Source organism: Rosa rugosa, chromosome 1 (assembly GCF_958449725.1).
Source record: "Rosa rugosa chromosome 1, drRosRugo1.1, whole genome shotgun sequence".
In the NCBI taxonomy this organism is placed as follows: Eukaryota; Viridiplantae; Streptophyta; class Magnoliopsida; order Rosales; family Rosaceae; genus Rosa; species Rosa rugosa.
In genome coordinates this window covers 67361080-67382240 of record NC_084820.1, presented here as the reverse complement: position 1 = coordinate 67382240, position 21161 = coordinate 67361080, and the positions used below count along the sequence as shown (strand labels likewise).

Genomic DNA, 21161 nt, shown 5'->3' with positions numbered 1-21161 from the left:
ATGTTTAATTAACTTAGATTTTTGAATTGCGAGTTGAATTAATATCCTTGTGGGAATGATAACCCTTTTTCTTCCATACACCAACGATATTCTTCCATACACCATACTATATCCACCTATATAGTTGCAGGAAATCCTTCAATAGTAAATATTATAAGCTTTTGCTTGGCGTGTTCAAAATCTTGGCCTCTTGTAAGGAAGATGTTCTAAGCTTTTGGTTTTGACCGTCGCCATCACTCTTGGCCCTATTGGATATGTTGTTATCTATTTGAATTTTGTGAAATTGATACCGATGTCTTCCTGCTTTATATTAGGCAGCAAAGAAATTCATCTATATTTAATTATTTATACTGAGTTCCTCTTACTTCAAAACAGTGTTGAGCACTGATGAAAGCCTTCGAGTTCTGCAAGTGGACTCCAACCAGGGCCAATTAATCTGGCATAAACGGCCCGTTAGAAAGAGTCATGGTCTCGCTCATAACACCGACTGAACATTCCTACTGATTTTTTTTTTCTTGATGACATCCTACTGATTAGAGTAAGTTCACCCGTTGGGTCACAAGGTCACCCACTATTCACTGCTTTTTAGTGTTAATTTCACCATCTGGGTCACGAGCACAGTGTATTTCGTGCTCTGGGTCACCCTGTACAGTGTTCTGGGTCACCATAGTGACCTGCACAGTGTATTTCGTGCCCTGGGTCACGGGCACAGTGTATTTCGTGACCCAGAGAATGAAAATATACACTAAAAAACAGTGAATAGTAGGTGACCCGGTGACCCAACGGGTGAACTTGCTCTTAGTATATATCGAGATAGTCTTTATTGATTACCTCTCTAAAACCAAGACTAATTTTTTTTTTTTTTTTTTGATGCGAACCAAGACTAATTATTGGGGCAAGCAAGACTAATTATTGGGGCAAGACTTTAGCTTTTAATCAAACCTCATGAATTGACCTGATGTTATGAATTACTGGATATAAATAAGACGTTGCGAGTTGCGACATTTCACGCAAACGTCTTCAACTCTGGAGGTCTTGCCATCTTGCCAGTAGCCATAGTTTTTCTTTAATTCTGTTCATAACTCAGAAGTCAGGCGTACCCTGTAGAATGGCAGCCAACAGTGGCGTTAACTCTTAAAGTTTACAAGGGTTAGTTCAAATTTACTTCAATAGATTCTACAAATTTGAGGAAATGGGGGACTCTGTTTTTACAGTTGTCTGGTTAATATCTATGGTTTAATCTGAACTTAATAACAACCAATTAAAGGAATTCAACAGCACAGCGGAGGAGGGTATTACTCAAATCAGTTCTCTAGGGGCGTTGCACAAATGCGTTCGCTCCCTCATCACCATGTTAGGCATGCCCCTCCAGCTCAATTTCACAGCCGCATGCCAAAATGACAATGCCCCTCCATTTGTGACAGAATACGCCACTATTGCATTAGTCATTTACATAGGGTCATTGGCTAGTGTCAAGATACTCCAACCCGATCAATCCAACTGGGATTTGGGGAAACTCATGAATAGTATTAGCATCTACTGTGGAACTCTTGCCTTGATTTTTACAATTGCTTATCCTTATTCCAGCTTTCGGATGGCTCTCCTTCATCTTCTGGTGCATCTTTCGTGTGACCGTTGTGACTAGGCCTGGCAACGTGCGGGTATAGTGCGGGTACGGTGCGGGTTCTTAACGGGCCGGGTTTTTAACGGGCCGACCCGGTAAAAACCCGTTAAGTTAACGGGTTTCGCGGGCTAAATCCGACGGGTTTGCGGGTTTTCCGTTGGAACCCGTTAAAACCCGTTAACAAATTTTTTTTTTTTTTTTTTTAAACAACTAGAACCGGTTAAGACTTATGTATATAAATTTTTTTTTTCCCAAATCCATTAAAATCCGTTAAGACTTATGTATAAATTCGAAATTAAAGTTCATTGTTCCGAGATTTCAATTTATTTTCTCTAGGCATCAGCCTTTGGCAATTTGAAATGGATAACTTATATGCCACAAACTATTTCGGTAAAAAGCTGGGAAATGCTCAGTAATCCAAATAACGATACACACTAGATTACAATTTCTCTAATCCACAAGACCCTATAGTATCAGCAGCTGTTCAAGTATAAAACATGCAGTCCCCAAGCACAGTACAGTCAAAATCCCATAGCCAGTTACAACTTACAAGAAGCATTACAGTCTTGCCTTACAATTCCAGTCTTCAGAAATCAGCAGCTTGAAAGAAGTAACTGCATTGAAAGAACGGTGCCCATCACTTGGCAAACAGCTCCATCACACTCAGACCTCAAGGTTACGAATGTTTGCCCTCAGAAAATGAGCTTAACCCAAAAGATTTAACAAACCAAAATAACACTTGAGTTTATATTGAAGATAAACATTACATCCAGAGTTAAATATGTTAAAATCACAAATCCATGTGAATTATTGAGAGGATTCAAAAGACTCAGATAGATAACTGCATTTAAGTCTTCTATTCACACAGAGATCATAGAAAAGTTCATGAGAATCAAAGCAATGGACTAAAAGAAAGTTGCAGACTTTGATGTACTCTGTTACCCTCAATCATTGAATTGGATTGTCCAGTACAAGGGTTCCATAACACCATGTCTTTCTCGTCAATTTCTACACAAATCAGCCCATTGCAAGAACCCACAAAAACAACCATATAAACTGGCATGGGTGTTCAATTAACAAAAACCCAGAAATCTATGACGTTAAACCCAGAAATCTATCACAACAAAAACTCCATCATTCAAACCCAGAACACACTCAGATTTCAGATTATAAAATGCAATACCCAGATACAAAAACTGTAAGGAATCGAAGAAAACCCAAAGCAAAAGACAGATCCATGCAATACCTTGAGAAATTGGGCGCGCAGAGAGAGATGAGAGATATAGAGAGAGAGAGAGTTGGGATTTGGGTGACGGAAATGAATTCACTGTGCTCAAATTGGGTTGCGTTCCAGAGAGAGAGTTGCGTTTTTTGTGGTTGCTGAATGACGGAAAGGGTCGAAAGTGGGTTTGTTTGGAAGTAAACGGGTTCCAATGGGTTCCAGTGGGTTTAGCACGCAAGGCCCGTTAATTTGCGGGCTTTTTGCGTGCGGGCTTTTTTAGCACGAATTTAATAAATGGACGGGTTCGTGCGGGCTTTTACCGTGCGGGTTTCGGGCGGGTTTGCGGGTCACGGGCTCAAATGCCAGGCCTAGTTGTGACCAAGTCATACCACTACTTGAGAACTCTCCAAGAAAACGACTTGATCCTCGTGACTGTAGCCCACTTAAAAGAGCACCTCAGAAGATTGTACTATGGTACCACTGGAGGGGGTTATTCATGCCTTTCACAAAATGCAGCAGGAGCTGATCACCAGGAATGACCACTCGACCGAGCAGGAAGACATGGACCAGATCAATGGGCTAGCAGCAGTGTAATTTTCACCGCACTTGATCTTTAGCTTCTTCTTCTTTTGCTCTCTCTTTAATTTGTTAGATGTACCATATGTATAGATCTCAGTTTTGTTCCCGCCCTGTCTGGTTTGGATTTCTTCTGTGAATTGCTACACATGTAAACTTCTTCCGAATAAGTACCAACTTCAATACCTTTCTTTTTTCTTTTGGCCTCTCTTTTAGGTAAAGAAATTAGATTTTCAATTCAAGATCCAATCTTTACTACTTCACCACCACCTCTGATTCACTATTTGCAGTTGTCAGCGATTGTACACAGTGCACCACGTCGGTTAGTCCTTTTACTAAACAGAATTACATGGTCTGTTTTTAACTACATCATGGTACACCGAACACGTACACGTACCATAACTACTGTACTTGATAAAAAGCAGACTGACATAGGTTTCATCACCCAATAGATCTAGTCAACTCTCGTCTTCAACCTCCTTCTCTCTGAATCTCAGTCACTCTCAAACATGTCAGACCTCCCCAACCCTCCCTACGATCTCATCATCCTCGGCGCCTCCGGCTTCACCGGAAAATACGTCGTGAAAGAAGCCCTCAAGTTCCTCAACACCCCCTCCTCACCTCTCAAGTCTCTAGCCTTAGCCGGCCGCAACCCCACAAAGCTCTCCCAAACCCTCAACTGGGCCACCGCCCCAAACCCACCTCCCTCCATTCCCATCCTCACCGCCGACACCACCGATCCCCCGTCCCTCCGCCGCCTCTGCTCCCAAACCCGCCTCATCCTCAACTGCGTGGGCCCCTTCCGCCTCTACGGCGACCCCGTCGTCGCCGCGTGCGTTGAGACCGGCTGTGATTATCTCGACATATCCGGAGAGCCGGAGTTCATGGAGAGGATGGAGGCCAGTTATTTCGATAAGGCGGCGGAGAAGGGCTCGTTGGTCATTTCGGCTTGTGGGTTTGACTCTGTTCCGGCGGAGTTTGGGTTGATGTTTAACTCGAGGCAGTGGGTGGGGGCGGCGGTGCCGAATAGGGTGGAGGCTTATCTGAGCTTGGAGTCTGAGAAGAGAATTGTTGGGAACTTCGGGACTTTTGAGTCGGCGGTGTTGGGTGTGGCTAATGCGGATAAGTTGATGGAGCTCCGGCGGTCCAGACCTAAAAAGCCGAGGCCGGAGGTAATGAGTTTGAGTAAATTATCAGACTTTTGGGATTTGTTGATTGCTTGATTGGTTTGGTTTGAAGTTGAATACTTTGCTGGTATGTTCTGTTTTTGGGATAGTAATGTAGGGGAGAACAGAAATGAAAGGTTATACTAGATCAATTTATGTTATACTAGTCAACATTCCACGACAAATGTTATTTTCTTACTCAGCTAGCCAGAGAGGGTTTACTCATTCATTTTGTAGTTCTATATGCTGCATGATATAGGGGATTCATTGTTTATAGACTAATACCTTGGAGTTCTCCTTCAAATGTTTGCAGCTATAGACACTAAGAAATGTAGCGTTTTTGGTTTGAGCACAAAGGAAGATTAGTATCTTAATGGGCAGGGGAGTTCAATAGGTTAATCTTTATTTACTTTTCTGTTTGCAGATTCCTGGTCCTCCTCCTTCTAAAGGACCAACCATTGAACACCAGAAAAAGATTGGCCTTTGGGCTGTGAAGCTACCTTCAGCAGATGCTATCGTTGTACGAAGAACACTTGGAGCTCTGACTGAAAATCCCGGCGGTCTTCCAGGGAGGAATGAGAGTGACGAACACATTAAAAAAAGAGAAGCCTTCTGGTCAACAGTGAAGCCAGCTCATTTCGGGGTGAAGATAGGCACCAAGTCTCTGTTGGGCATTTTTCGAATCATGACAGTTGGGATCTTTATTGGGCTCTTGGGTCAGTTTTCCTTTGGGAGGTGGCTTCTCTTAAAGTTTCCCTCATTTTTCAGTGTTGGATGGTTCAGGAAGCAGGGTCCCTCCGATGAGGAGGTGAGAAGTGCATCTTTTAAGATGTGGTTTGTTGGACATGGTTTCAGCGACAGGAGTCTTGTATCTCAGGGAAACACAAAACCTGATATGGAAATAGTAACAAGAGTTATGGGACCTGAAATTGGCTACTTAACAACCCCGATAATTCTGCTTCAGTGTGCACTTATTGTTCTGAGCCAGCGCGACAATCTTCCAAAGGGAGGAGTTTTCCCAGCTGGGATTGTATTTGGCCCAACCGATCTCCAAGAAAGGCTACAAGAAAATGGAGTTACTTTTGATGTTATTTCGAAGAATGCTATTTCTCATTAGCAGGTACATACTTTCGGAGAAAATAAATCTATAGTTGGAAGTATCTATGAAACAGTAACTTATAATAAAAAAGTAGTTATTTTGCTTTCTCATTACAACTTGGTTGCCTGATAAGAGTGCTTAAAAACTTGATGAGATTACAGTTTGATCTACATTTTATTGCATATTTGTTTCTACACTGACCTTAGTACTGGAGTCCATCTGTAAATGAAGATGGGTTCAGAAAAGGAAGGTTTAACTAACTCGAAACTCTTTCCATGTCTCAATGAGAGCAGTGAGTCTCTTTGTAGAACTACCAGTATCTCCTACTGCCAGTCTAGCCTCTTCTTTAATGTGTAGTGCTTGCAATCTCAATGAGTCATTTCCCATCATCTCCTTAACCCTCGCTGCAATATCCTCTGCTTTCACCACCATCTCCTCCTCACCCCAACCCCAACCCCAACCCCAACTCTTAACCCACACTCCCAGCCCAATTCTCTCCACCAAGTCGGCATTGATTTTCTGGTCCCCATGTTGCGGCCATGCTAATACAGGCACACCGTTCCACAGAGCCTCACTCAATGAATTCCAGCCACAATGACTTAAAAAGCCAGCGATTGCAGGATGCCTCAATACCTCCTCTTGGTTCAGCCACTTCTTCACTGCCAATCCCTTTTCCTTCACTCTTTCCAGTAAACCCTGTCCAAGCACCTCAGTCAGTTTCTCATCGTCTTCCATGTCAACTTTTTTATCCTTCACGACCCACAGAAACCTGCACCCACTCCTCACCAAGCCCTCACCCAACTCTCTGATTTGCTCCCTTGACATTGCAGTCCTACTCCCAAAGCTGACATAGAACACTGAGCCAGTTGGTTGATCATCTAGCCATGCTAGTTGATGGTCTGTCTCAGAGTTACATGGTGGAAGTGGTCCAATGGCAATTGCCGATGGTAGCCCTTTTAATACCCTGCCCTCATTTAGTGCAGCCACTGTCTCATGCTCTATACTCTCGAATGTGTTGATCAGAATACCAGTTGACTCTGTCATTTTCTTACCATTCTCTGTGAAAAAGCTCTTCAGGAGATTATTACTGTCCTTGAGAAGTGGTGGAGGAATCCATGCTTTTGGTATTGGCTCTAAACCTGAAACTTCGAGACCATCTTTGATTTCTTGGTGTGGGCCGAGCATGGTGTGGAAGGACACATAAAGTGTCAACATTTTGGCAGATGATGTGAAGAAAATGTAGTTAGGAAGTCCAAGAGAATCGGTTATGGGAATAACAGTGGAGGAGAAGCTCATATCTGTGATCATAGCTGAGAGAGGTGGAGAGAGTGAAGATAGAAGAGGAGGGAGTAGGTGAGAGGAGCGGCGAATCAACTCAAAATGGTAGTAAAAGGGGTCTTCTGAATTGGCCAACGGCTCATCAAGTGGAAGGAGATGAAGATGCTTTTGAGTGATCTGAGGGAAGGTGGTGGACAATTGAGATAAACTCTGCGACTCTGCAAGTGAGACGGTTGGAATTGGAGTGATGAAGGTGACCCGAACATTGTGTGCTGTGAGTAAAGCAGCGAGTCGAAGGAAGGGCGTGAGGTGACCCATGCCGGCGCTCGGAAGGAGAGCGACATGAACAAAACTTTGATCACCGGAATCTGACATTTTAGAGGAGAAATATAATGGGTTTGGTGTGGTGAGAAACCTTGATTAGTTTCAGAATTATATATAGATGAGGCATGTGGATGGGTCAAGGCAGAAGCCGGAATCTATGACCAGGAGTTGCATGGGATATCAAATAATAGGAAAAGGCTTAGAAGAAAAGGACAGGTAGAACAAACTTTTCTTGATTGCCAAGAAAGTTTGAACCTTATGTAGCCTCTTTGATTATTTTTTGTTTTGTTTTTTTGCCTGCGCTTACTACTGGAGCTAGGTGGGTTTCTATATGGACCCAGATATTTGCTCACCACCACCCATAATTTAGCCTTTCGGGATGTCTAGTTTGCCGACACAAAGTCCCACTCGAAGTTTCAGAGATGATTTACCTTGCGAGTATATTCATTAGCCTAATGTACAGTTAAAGTAGTGTTAAACAGCAGCAAAAAATACAACAAAAGTAAGTAACACAGCTAATTAATCGAAGCCCCCCGGCTACCATTTCAATCTTGTTTCTAGCTAGTAACGAACTTGAGATTAGACCCTTAAAAAATGAAGAGAAATTGAGCCAGTCATATTTGGATTCTTTTGTGTAATTAAGTGGAATACCGACACCGATCATGTACTTTTAACTTCATGGAAAATAAGGCTCTCCCAACTACGTACACAGCAATGGCATCACGCTACGTACTTAAAGATCATGTGGGCTTCCCAGTACCTACTTTGCTTCTTGAAATAGATGTGTTACATATCTAATGAGCAGCGAGTCAGAGAGAGTTTCGGATAAACAAGACATTGAGTGAGCAAGAAAGAGGATTGAACATATCTTCTGCATGTGAGTTGATGATCTCATCGATGACTGTTATGCATTTCTTTTTTCCCATTTTGAATTTGTGATCAACAGGATTCAATGGATATTTTACCCATCTTTCTATCAGTTTCTGCCTTTTCCCCTCTAGCTCATAACACAACTCTCTGCTTCTGGATCATCTAGCTAACCCCCACCACAGAATAGTGAGAATACCATATAACCGACTAGCTCTTCCTTGGTTTTGGATGTGGATTTAACCCAATTTTGATTCTGTCCAACCCTTGGTCTTTCCTTCTTCTTCCTCCTCTTCTTTTGATCATAAAGAAGGAACCAAATGATTGGTTGGAATCTTGATTCCCGGTCTCTATTACTACTGTATCTCATTTTCATGAAGTTGCACAAGGGTATATCCACGTGTAACTCTGACCAACAAGATAACTCGGAAGATTGGAGTCCATCGCTTACTAGACGAGTCTCGGGTGCTCATGCACTGCTGATGAAGCGTCTCTTTACCTCCGCCCTTTCACTCACCTTCAATTCACCATTTCTCTCAGCACCTCATGCAGTTGAAAATGCAGAGGAATAGCCGGCAGGAGTGGTGGCGTGGGCGGTTGGGGGCAGTGGAACCAACTGAGGAGGTTCCGAAGGGTCGATCAACAAGTGGCCGCGCATAACCACACTCAGCGATGGGATCTATGTGGACAGAGAGTTGGAGAAGTTTATTCTAGATGCCTATTGAAATTTGTTTTCTTCCTTAATTTTCATATGTATAGGTGAATTGATTGATTCTTAGAGAATTCTGCATTTCAATTTCCATATTCCATATTCCATGTTTCCCTGGACTCCGCTATATATTTTTGCTTGCTAGTTAGCTAGCTAGGTTGGATAAAATTGTTATGAAAATGAGTTAGACACGCACCTCATGTGCTACCGAGTGGACTTCCAGTATTTTTGATGATGATATGCTCATGTTATTTATCTATTGGCCAAAAAGGAAAGCAAGATTAGGAAATACTCGATCCCTTCGTGGTTGTGTCTGGTTTAGTTTTGTTTGATGTGTGTGTGTGTGCCGTTAGAGTGTGAAAACTCAATCTGCTAGCTGTTGCACATTGCTTTGTGGATTAATAAATCTGGGAACTTAATTAATTAATCCACAAAAGTAATGTACAATAAACTTGATGAAAATTTCGTCAATGAAAATTTATGTCAATAAAATGGAGAATATGTTTGCTGACGAATATGTAATTGCTTAAAAATTGTTCCCAATAAAATGGTTATAGCTTTTGACAAGAAAAAAAAAATCATATGTGGAAGTTGTCTTTAATAAAATGAGAATCCTACGCTTAGTTCATCTAAGATAGTTGTTATTAGGCCTGGGATCAGTTCTGAAAACGTCATATTTTCCCGGAACCGGAACCGCTAATATTGTTTCGGTTCAGTTACCATGTTATTTATATTAGGAACCGTTCGAGAACCGAACCGTTTAGTTCGGTTCGGTTTTGATCTATTTTGGGTTCCTGTAGCTAACAACAAATTGAAAGAATATTACAGTTTCCCAGCTACACAAGACTGCAGCACAACACATATAAACTCAATCAACTGATGAACTTCAATAGTTCAATGTTCCATCTCCAGAAAGTACAGAAACAAAGAAAAAGAAAAAGAAACAATGAAACAAAGATTGTTCCAACAATAAACTGATGCAGTACAATCATTACAATCTTTGAATGAAAAAAGAACCAATATACTGAAATCGATAAACCAGTTTACTTCACATTCCAACTTCCAAATTGCATTCATTCTTTGATCCACACTTCCACAGTCCATACTTCATAGAGAGAGATGCTTTAAAACTGAATTCCTGCATTAATAGTACAATTGAACATGAGACCAAAACATGGAACCAAAACTAAAGCAAAACAGTCCCAAAATATGGACCAAAACATAACCAACACATTCACAACAACCGTAGATCTTACCCAATTAACCTACTCCGACCACGCCAAATACTGATTCTAATCATTCTATACCGAACCCTTGATTCAAGTGCTACTTCTTTCTCCTCTATGTTCTCCTGAATATATTCTGGTTCTCTCCTTGCTTCTTCTTCCTCTTTTCTTTTATTCATCAGGAACCAATTAAATGGAATTCCCCCATGTCGGCGTCCAGTTCCGGTGCTCAAGCTATCTGCCCATGGGCGTTCATGGGGTTCCTTGACTCGACTACTCCTCCGCCCACAGCTCCTCCTCCGCCCAAGGCGAAAACTTTCGCATCAATTGTTTCAGATTCAATTGAATCATCGGTGTCTCTTAGCCAACTACCTGCACCGATTGTTCGCGGAGATAAAACATACATTAAGATCAATGAGGCTCTTTATCAGGAGCAATTGAAAAGTTTCAAAACCAACCTCCTTGGTCGTCTACTACTCCGTAAAGGCTCTGCACCTTTGAAGACTGCTGATCTCAAGGGTATGCTTAACACTCTGTGGAAGCCCTCAGCTCCATGGCGTCTTGTTCCGCTGGGGAAAGGATACTTCGACATTCACTTTTCAACAGAGGATGATTTGCGAAGAGTTTGGGGAGGGGGTACATGCACCCTTGCTACTGGTATTTTCAGATTGGCTCAATGGAAGCCAGATTTTGTGCCGGGAGACGTTCTCCCACAGACCCATGCTCAACTTTGGGTCAGATTTTATGGTTTGAGCCAAGACTATTGGCATCCTCAACATCTAATGGAGATTGCTCATGGAGTGGGTACTCCATTGCAATTAGACCGGGCTACGAAGGAGCTTGAGTTTGGCTATTATGCCAGAGTTTTAGTAGATGTGGATCTTGCCAGGGAATTACCATCTTCGTTGATGATCGAGCGTGAAAATCATTGTTTTCCCATTGAAGTGGTCTATGAAAATTTGTGCACCCATTGTGGTTTGGTTGGCCATACTGCTGATCGTTGTAAGCAACTAAACGACAAGGAACAAAGGAACAAGAAATAGCGTGAGAAGCCTTCTCAGCCTTTGACTACTGTAGTGCGTCAAGAGTACAGGGTAAAGCGTAATGTGGTCACTTCTGATATTAGGCATGATATGCAGATGGTCTGTGCTTCTCCACCAAATATGACTAATGAAATTGTTACAAAGGATCAACATGCTGCTCCAACTCTGACAGTTGATGACGACTCTCCTAGGGTCCAATCTTCTGAAAGGGAATTGGTAGAAATTGCTCAGTTTGCACAAATCGTTATTGAAGAGGCGGCTTTGGGTGACATGGAGACTATTGCCCAGCGAGTAATAGAGGAGCCATTGGAAGCAACTATTGAAGTTGCTAATGCAAGGAAGGATGACTTGAGCTCCTCGGAAACGACTGAACAAGTTCTTGAGGAGCATTTTTCTCTGGAAAATGCAGCAGGTGAGTTGACAAAAGGGAAAACTAGTGGCCATGACTTAACTGAGGAAGACCAGTGCACAACTGGTATTGATGGAACCCCTCCTAGGGGGCAATTTGAAATGCAAGCAGTGAATTCTATGATGGGGGGTGATACAGGCCTTAAGAATATGACCCTTGTTCTTTCTAAAGGGCAGAAAAAGAGACTCCGCAAACAGCAAAGAGAGGAAAAGCAGCCAGCAGAGGGCACTGTGGATCGTTACCCCGCAAGAAATAGGGGTCCTCCTCATAAGCTTAATTTATGAAGATTATTTTTTGGAATATTCGGGGATTAGCTAATGCTCCTACAAGAACTGCTCTTCGTAGTTTGATTAGAAAGCACTCCCCTGATTTCCTTTGTTTATCGGAACCTATGACATCTTTGACACGTGTTCCTGATTCTTTTTGGAGATCTATTGGTATGCAATTGGTCGGTGTCAATGATAGAGGTCAGTTATTTCCTAATATTTGGGTTTTTCATTCAACAAACATATCCTCTCCTACTATGATATCTTCTTCTAGTCAACATATGTTTGTGCAATTTTCTGTTGGTGGTATTGCTCATGGTCTGATATTTGTCTATGCGGCAACAACTAGTGTGGCACGTCGTCCTTTATGGTCTGCAATTGAGCAAATAAAGACAAGCTTCTCGGGTCCTTTGCTGTTAGTTGGTGATTTCAATGCGATTTTAGGAGCCCATGAAAAGACGGGTGGTAGACTACCTACTCGTGTTTCTTGTGATGACTTTCAGCATATGGTGGATGTGTGTCATTTGACACAAATTGATCTTAAAGGGTCACCGTTTACATGGACAAATGGTCGAGGAGTTGGATCACATATTGAAATGTTGTTGGACAGGTGCTTTTGTTCTATTCCATGGTTAGACTATTGGCCGATGACTAGTTGTTCCACTTTGGTTCGACACTCTTCTGATCATAATCCTCTCTTGATTTCATTCACCAAATACATTGCACAAGGTCCAATTCCATTCCGTTTTCAGAAGCTTTTGTTGGGGCACTCAGATTTTCTTAAAATTGTTCAAGTAGCATGGCAATCCTTTGAGGTATGTGGTTGTCCTATGTTTATTCTACAAAGGAAGCTTAAGCTTTTAAAACCTATTCTGAAGGAGTGGAATCTTAATGTCTTCGGTAATGTTCATTCTGCTGTGGATAGTGCACGCGCTGCCCTTGAAAAAATTCAACTAGCCATATCTCTTGATGGGTTTACTGATGTGCGTCATGTTGAGGAGCTTTTAGCCCAGGATGCTTTATCAAATGCTTTATTGGTTCAGGAAAAATTCTGGGCGGAGAAGGCAAGGGTGAGATGGGTTAGGGAAGGTGACAGAAATACTGGCTATTTTCATACTTTGGCAAAAATTCGACGAGCACGCTCCTCTATCACTTCTCTTCGCATTGGGAATGACTTGGTGGATGATGTTAATATTTTGCGTGATCATGTTGTTCAGCATTTTACAAGTGCCTTTTCAGATGATGGAAATATTGCTGATACAGGTTTGGTTGAAAATATTATTCCTTCAATGGTTTCTGATTCAGAAAATGGCTCTTTACTTGCTATTCCTTCTGATGAAGAGGTCAAAAATGTTGTATTTTCCATGAATGCTGATAGTGCCCCAGGTCCGGATGGTTATTCTGGTCACTTTTTTCAGGTTTGTTGGGATGTAGTTGGGTTGGATGTGGTCCGTGCTGTTAGATCTTTCTTTCAGTCAGGTTATATACTGCCTAATCTAAATTCCAGCTTTGTGGCGCTTATTCCCAAGGTTCAAGAAGCTGATGTTATCACTCAATTTCGGCCCATTGCTATGGCTAATTTTTCTTTTAAAATTATTACTCGCATACTGGCAGACCGTCTTGCTCCTATTGCTTCCAGGATTATATTGCCAAATCAATTTGGTTTTTTGAAAGGAAGACAAATCTCTGATTGCATTTTTCTGACTTCTGAGTGTGTTAACTTGTTGGATAATAAATGTCGTGGCGGGAATGTTGCCATTAAGTTTGATGTAGCAAAGGCATTTAATACTCTGAATTGGGACTTCCTTCGAAGGGTTCTTAATGCTTTTGGTTTTCATGCAACTTTTGTTGAATGGATTAGTTCTATATTGGCATCAGCTCGGCTCTCTATATTATTTAATGGCTCTCCAGTGGGATTTTTTAGTTGTAGCCGTGGAGTTCGACAAGGTGATCCACTGTCTCCTCTTCTTTTTTGCCTTGTTGAAGAGGTTCTTAGCCGTGGTATCTTGCGTCTGGCTGATATGGGGCATGTCCAAGCTATATCCTCTCCTCGTGCTGTGAAAGTCCATTCTCATGTTTTATTTGCTGATGATATAATGGTTTTTTGTAAGGGAGATAAAAGAAGCCTACTAAATCTTATGGCTTTCTTTGAGGAGTACGGACTCAACTCGGGTCAATTGGTGAACAAAACCAAGTCTCATGTTTATTTGGGGAAGTCAGCTCTTCATCGTCGTACTCTAATATATTCTTGGTTGGGTGTTTCAGTGGGTAAATTGCCTTTCATGTACCTTGGTGTGCCAATTTTTGTTGGCCGTCCAAAGCGAATTTACTTCCAAGTCTTGGCTGATCGAATTCGTAATGTTATGTCTAATTGGAGAGGGCATTCTCTTTCCATGGCAGGACGGGTAACTCTGGTCAATTCTGTGGTGGTTAGTATGCTTTCCCATAGTTTCACAATTTATGCTTGGCCAAGGACTGTATTGCAACAAGTTCGAAATTGGATGAGGAATTTTATTTGGACCGGCAATGTGTCTTCTAGAGCCCATTATCCAGTCTCTTGGAAAAAGTGTTGTGCTCCATTGAAGGAGGGTGGTCTTGGAGTTCGTAATATTATGGCTCTTAATAAGGCTTTCCTCCTAAAAAAATTTTGGGATTTCTTAACTAAGTCTACACCAGCGGCTGCTTTTTTTTCTGCTCGGTTTCTTCAACGTTCAGGTCAGCCATGTTCTTACTATAAAAAATCATCTATTTGGCCTGGCATGCGACCCTTGTTTATGGATATTTTCTACAACTCTAAATGGTTAGTGGGCAATGGTCGATCAATTGATTTTTGGCATGGTCATTGGCTTAATGGTTCAGTTGTTGATAGATTGGGTATTGTGCATCCGCTTGGCAAATTATTATGTGCCAAAGTTTCTGATTTCATCAGAGATGGCTCTTGGTATTGCTCTACAAATTTGATTGCTGATCTTTCTGCACTTTGGTCAGAAATTTCAGCTGTTAGACTTCCTTATTCAGACATGGAGGATAAGCTGGTGTGGTTGGATTCTTCTGATGAGAGTTTATCTTTATCTATAGCCTATGAGCTCAAGAGGAGTAAACAGGCAATTGTTCTTTGGGATAGATGGGTTTGGCGTCAATGCTTTCGTCCTCGAAACTCTGTTACTTTATGGAAATTTCTTCATGGTAAGCTTTTAACAGATGATCTCTTACTTCAGCGAGGCTTTTCTTTTGCTTCTATGTGCTCTCTCTGTCATGCATTTGCTGAGACTGCCCACCACCTTTTTTTTGAGTGCTCTTTCTCTATGAAGGTATGGTCTGCAGTTTTATCTTGGTTTAAAGTCAGTATTCATTTCCTGGATATATATGATTTCTTCTCTTACCCACTGCAACATGGTTTTGGTACTCAATTGCAATTGCTATGGTGGGGAATGATGGGAGCTGGCTTCTACTCTCTTTGGGAGGCTAGAAATTCTATCCGTTTTGATGAGCGTCGCTTAACTACTGATTATTTGATTCGCTCTATCAAGCAGCAAATTCGAGAGGTTGATTCTTGGGGTTTAGGAATTATGCGTAACTCAGTAGATGAGCTTTGTATTTTCAGTGCTCTTAGAATCAGCGGTAGAGCCTCAAGATCACATCAAATTCGTGAGGTAAATTGGCATGCTCCTTGTGCTTTTCAATTAAAGGTTAATACAGATGGTGCTGCTCGTGGGACGCCTGGACTCGCAGGCTATGGAGGTATTTTTCGTGATCACTTGGGTAATTGTATGGGTTGTTTTGCTGGTTCCTTGGGTATTGCTACTGCCCTAGAAGCAGAGCTTCAAGCCATTATTCATGCAGTTTCAATAGCATCAGGAAAAGGATGGACTTCTCTCTGGATTGAGTGTGATTCAGCGGTAGCAATTCACTTTCTTGCCAATAAAAATTACTCAGTCCCTTGGCGTCTAAGTGTTGATTGGGTCAATTGTTGTACCATTCTCTCCTCTATGCAGATTTAGTTTTCACATATTTATCGAGAAGGGAATCAAGTGGCTGATTGCTTAGCTAACTATGGGGTGGATCATGAGGGGCATTATTGGTGGGACTCTTGCCCTCCTTGTGCATCAGCTGCCTTTGTTCACAATCTGCAAGGGTTACCGAATTTCGGTATTAGCTAATTCTGAAGTGCTTGATTGATTTCATGCAACGGTGGTTTCTGCTGCATGATTGCTCTATTCATTAGTTCGTAACTATTTTAGCTCAGTGCTCACTTTGAGTACTTTATTTCATTTTGTTTTCAGAGAGGTTTTGGTTTTTGTCCCCCTCTCTCTTCTTGTGTTTTCTTTTCCTTTTTTAATAAAATAAAATAGAGGGATGGGCGGTGGGTTCCCGGTTGCGATGGCCCCCTTTCTTTCGAGATTGTGGGTGGGTGCCAGTCACCCCATATCGGCTGTCGCAGAGGAACTAATATCGCCTAATCCTCTATTTAATTGCTAAAAAAAAAAAAAAAGGAACCAATTAAATGGTTTATGGGGATCTTGATTCCCGCTCTTTGTTACTCTATTACATGATTCACATCATGGAGTTGAACAGTATTGGCAGTTTCACATGTAACTTTGACCAAAAAAAAAAGTTGGTGATTGGAGTCCATCGCTTGCTAGACGTGTAGGGGCCGTGAACGTGAGACGCCGAAGACAAGGGGTTAACAAAAGCGAAGCCATGAAACACAAACTCTCCGCAATAGCATCAAACGTCCCATACTCGTCGCCGGTGCAATCTCGGTGCAATCACTTCCAGCCATCCATACTCGTAGCCGGTGCAATCGGCGTATTCTATCCCCTTTTTTTTTTTTTTTTTGTTTTCTTTATAGCATCAAATCCTATATAAAAAAATAATTCGGATGATGATATGTGAGAAGACTTTTTACCCTCTCTCTCCCAATACCTTACTCGAGGAAGAGGAAGTTATTTGATTATCGCTTCTCTCGTATAATTAATGAGTGGATTTCTGATAATCATCGTCAAATGTGATGTTATTTGTTTATTAGCCAAAGAGAAGTGGAAGGAAGATTGTTTGTTAAATCAAAGATGCATATATTTCATAAACAAATTTAGCGAACAAACTGTTGACTAAGTACTCCAATTCCAAGGTCCTGCTAGTTCCTCTTCTGCATCAAAGACTCCATGAGTTCCATGACTACCTTCTCTGATTTTCCATCAATCCCACTAGCTTTCCTAGCCTTTTCCCCAACATTTCTAGAAAATCCCCTCACCTTCTGATTTTCCATTAACTCCACAATCTTATTTCCTATCTCTTCACCACTTACCAACCCTTCAAGTCCCCAACCCCATTTGCTCTCCCATATCCCTAACCCTGCCTTCTCCACAATCTCAGCGTTCACGCTTTGATCGCCGTGTTGCGGCCACGCCAGCACCGGTATCCCTTCTTGGGCTGCTTCCATAACCGAGTTCCACCCGCAGTGATTCACAAACCCTCCAATGGCTGGATGTTCCAGAATGTCCTGTTGGCTTACCCACGCTTTTAATACAATCCCCTTGTTCTTTGTTCTTTCCAGAAATGACTCTCCCACCATATCTTTCACCTCTTGTATATCATCTTTATCAACTTTACTGGTCTTGAGTACCCACAAAAACCTATATCCACTTGTCTCCAACCCCTTTGAGAGCTCTCTTATCTGTGAATTTGACATAGCTGTTCTGCTTCCAAAACTCACATAAACTACAGACTCTTTTGGTTGGTTGTCTAACCATGAAAGATAGTACTTGTCTTGGTCGTTCTTGAGCTCAAAAGCTTGTAACGGCCCAATTGGGAGGATTGGTGGGAGATTAATGTTGGTTAAAGCTCTGCCATCATTGATAGCAGCTACAGTGTCTGACTCAAAATCATGGAAGGTGTTCATTAGGATCCCTTTCGCGCTAGAAAGAGCTCGAGAGCTTTGAAGTATTAGTGATGTGAAAATATGATTTTGATTCCTAAATGGGGGAGGAATGCTTGTCATTGGCAAAGGGGTGAGGCCTTGTATGTTGACTTGAGTGAGAGAACTAATATCTGAAGTGTTTGATAAGAGAGTCGGAAGGTAAGCCATGAGACTGAAGAACTTACATGAAGTGGGGGAGAAGATGTAGTTGGGAATGTTGAGTTGGGCAGCGATTGTTCCCATACTTGATGCTACTACAAAGTCAGAGAAGATCGCCGAGAGAGGCGGCAATGAGGAAGCGAGTGAGGGGTAGAGGAGATGGAGAGAGCGGTTGGTGGATTGCCATTGGAGAAAGAAAGGGTCGTCCATGGCGGTGGTTGTGGGATTGGAGGGAATGAGTTGGAACTCAAGATGGTTGACTTTTGGATGTTGAGAAAGGAACAAGGAAATGTGGGTGGACTCTGCTGCAGACACAGCAGGGGAGGCTGTGATCAAGGTGACCAGACAGTTTTGGGAGGAGGAGAGCGTGGAAGCGAGGCGGAGGAAGGGGGTCAGATGGCCCATTCCGGCGCATGGGAATAGAGCTATGTGAGGAAGAAGAGGAAGTGCTTGAGAATCTGTTGAGTTTGACATGGTGAGTAGACTTTGTAAGCTATAGAATAGCAGATGTGTTTGTACTTTGTAAGCTACAGCAGTATTTATGAGCAAATAGTATGTAGTGTTTGGAGCTTCCTTAGACGCACGCTTTCACCAAACGTTCTCTAATCTCAAGCAAACGAGGGTGGAAATGAAGGATCAGGAGCTAATGCTAGAGTATTATACATTATTTGGTAGAAACGAGTCGTTAGATGTGTGCATTATTTCGGATTATTCAGGAGCTAATCCGAAAGTGTGCAGCTCAAGAAAAAGTTGACCACAAGGGTGGGATAGTGCCTTTAGATGTGTGCGCTAGATGGAACTCAACTTATTTCATGTTAGACATAGCAGTAAAGTACCGGAAAGCTTTTCTAAGGTTGGAGGATGAGGATTCACAGTTTGAATCCTATTTCAATGAGAGGGTTGGTGGGAAGAAAAGAGATGGACCTCCAATTGGTCTTGATTGGGAGAAGGCTGCAAGGCTGGTCAAATTTTTGAAGATATTTTATGATGCAACTCTCAAGTTTAGTGGGACACTTATTGTCACCGCAAACCAGCCATTGCTTTGGATGTGCACCATCATCGGAGAGTTGGACAAATGTATTCAAGGTAAATTACTTCATTTATTTCTGTTTTTTAATTGTTAAATTTTCTGTTTGTATAAAGTAGCATAACTAATTGCACGATTTCTGTTTTACAAGGTGATGATCCATTGCTTGTGAGCATTGGGATTTCAATGAAGAAGAAGTTTGACAAATATTGGGGGAGGCTTGAAGAGCTTAACAAAATCCTTTTGATAGCTGTGGTGTTGGATCCAAGGTACGGTTTTTATTTTGGTACTTGATATATTGCTGGACATGGAATATTTTTCCAGTTTTACACTGTTTTATGTTTTGTAGGTACAAGCTGCTGTACATGGAATATTTTTTCCCAAAACTGCAGCAAGACAAGTCCTTGGTGGGTTCGATGGTGAATGAAGTAAAGAGCATGTTTCTGCAGCTCTTCGTTGAGTATGCTGAAAATGATCCAGAGGCGGCACAAGCGTCTATCTCTGCAACTCAACCAAAGTTTGATGCTGAAACTGCAATATTGGTTGAACACGACAGCTATGCTGCAAGCATGAATGAGTTCATGAAGCTTAGGCAGGAAAAAGATGTCGTTGAAATCAGGAATGAAGTTGATAAGTACCTGCTGGAGCCATCGGAGGACCCTTCAAACCCAAGCTTCCAAGTGTTGGATTGGTGGAAGGAGAATTGTGCTAGATTTCCCATTCTATCGCAAATTGCAAGAGATGTTATGGCTGTACCTGCATCAACAGTAGCTAGTGAAAGCGCCTTCAGTCTTGGAAAAAGGATTCTTGATCCATTTAGAGCAAGTTTGACCCCTAAAATGGTTGAGGCACTTGTTTGCTCAAGTGATTGGTTAAGGGCTACAAGTAAGCCACTGTTCAAGGAGCCCATTAGGGTTGAAATGGAGCAGTACGCCGAGCTTGAAAAGATGGAAGCAGGTAAATTACTTCAGTTTTGTTCTTGTCGTTTTAAAATTTGTGTTCTGTTTGATTGTTGAAAACTTGAAATTTGATATTGTGAATATGATGCAGATTCTGGTATAACAAATATTGGTGATCTACTCGAAGAGACTGTGTGATGGGTGAAAGCAGCTGCCTGTTCCAAACTAAGTTGCTGCATTTTTATTTGATTGGTTTAAAGACTTTTATTTGTTCTTGATGATGGACTTTTATTAGGATTTAAACTGATGGTGGACTTTTCTTAGTATGGTTGATGGAGTTTTATTAGCTTGCTGCACTTTTAGTCTTTAGTTAGGTTGATGCACTCTGATATTTTGTCTTGCTGCTGCACTTTTGAAATTTGGATTTTGTTGAAATCTTAGGTGTTCATAAATGGGCCTTTAGAATGCCCCAGAAAAAGTCTTACAAAGCAGGGAAATTGAAATATTAATGAACTGGGCCTCGAAAATGGGTCAAAAACTCTAAATCGGTTTAACCCGAAATCGACCCGACCCGACCCGAATATTCGGCCCAACCGAAGGTTCGGTCCATTACATTCTACAACCGGTTTCGGTCCTGAAAAATCCAAAACCGACAACTATGAATCGGTGTCGGTTTGGGCCTCAAACCGACCCGACCCGACTTATGCCCAGCCCTAGAAACGACTTGAAGTAATCTGTATGCTTTGCCCAAAAACAAAAGAAAAGAGTTGGCATTAAAATCATTAACTAGAGATGATGAGAAATGATTGGTTTTCCTCTGATATAATTTAAGCAATGGTTGAAATCATGTACACTCTGCATCCCGAGGGATTGACTTAGCATCTAATTCTTATATAATGTACAAGTTAGATTGTAATTTGGATTTATGTCTTTTTAATCACGATAATACTGTTTTTTTTTTTTTCTTAAACCAATTTTGGTTTGTCATCTTTAGATCGACATGTATACGCACAAGAATTACAATTACATTTTCTTTTATATACTTTACAACATTTATTATGCATATATCAAAATTGCAATCTCAGGTTCTTTATTTATACATCCAAAGGAAAAAAAAACTTTTTAATTTAATTTATGATTCGTCTGAAATTTATAGTGCAATTGATGTATTGATACTCATGTTATATGATGTTATTCTGGCTTGTTACTTGGACCGTAAGTCTATAACTAATAATTTATAATATTAAATAAAAAATGTTTATTGGAAAAATAAAATTATCGAATAAATATAATTTATACCCAACACTATGGAAATTGGCCTCGTAACTTTAAAAAAAAAATCAAAAA

General features: G+C 41.4%; 5 protein-coding genes across 5 annotated transcripts; 2 read left to right on the top strand and 3 right to left on the bottom strand.

The window, feature by feature from the left end:
- Positions 1–3827: 3827 nt before the first annotated feature.
- LOC133726323 (probable mitochondrial saccharopine dehydrogenase-like oxidoreductase At5g39410) lies at positions 3828–5797 on the top strand. The gene is made up of 2 exons (XM_062153851.1): positions 3828–4594; positions 5013–5797. The coding sequence occupies exons 1-2, from the start codon at positions 3932–3934 to the stop codon at positions 5703–5705; spliced, it is 1356 nt and encodes a 451-aa protein (XP_062009835.1). The 5' UTR covers positions 3828–3931; the 3' UTR covers positions 5706–5797.
- A 139-nt stretch (positions 5798–5936) lies between these two features.
- Positions 5937–7728, bottom strand: LOC133726322 (UDP-glycosyltransferase 708G1-like). Its single transcript, XM_062153850.1, has one exon. It carries the CDS (start codon positions 7338–7340, stop codon positions 5940–5942), a length of 1401 nt encoding a protein of 466 aa, XP_062009834.1. The 5' UTR covers positions 7341–7728; the 3' UTR covers positions 5937–5939.
- A 3145-nt stretch (positions 7729–10873) lies between these two features.
- LOC133733635 (uncharacterized) lies at positions 10874–11827 on the top strand. The gene is made up of 2 exons (XM_062161287.1): positions 10874–11093; positions 11169–11827. Exons 1-2 carry the CDS (start codon positions 10874–10876, stop codon positions 11825–11827), a joined length of 879 nt encoding a protein of 292 aa, XP_062017271.1.
- A 5109-nt stretch (positions 11828–16936) lies between these two features.
- Positions 16937–18373, bottom strand: LOC133745799 (UDP-glycosyltransferase 13-like). The gene has a single exon (XM_062173938.1). The coding sequence runs from the start codon at positions 18360–18362 to the stop codon at positions 16947–16949; it is 1416 nt and encodes a 471-aa protein (XP_062029922.1). The 5' UTR covers positions 18363–18373; the 3' UTR covers positions 16937–16946.
- Positions 18374–19241: 868 nt separating this feature from the next.
- On the bottom strand, positions 19242–20044 carry LOC133733619 (uncharacterized). Its single transcript, XM_062161265.1, has 2 exons — positions 19554–20044; positions 19242–19476 (listed from the first exon to the last, which is right to left on the bottom strand). Exons 1-2 carry the CDS (start codon positions 19823–19825, stop codon positions 19242–19244), a joined length of 507 nt encoding a protein of 168 aa, XP_062017249.1. The 5' UTR covers positions 19826–20044.
- Between the last annotated feature and the right edge of the window lie 1117 nt (positions 20045–21161).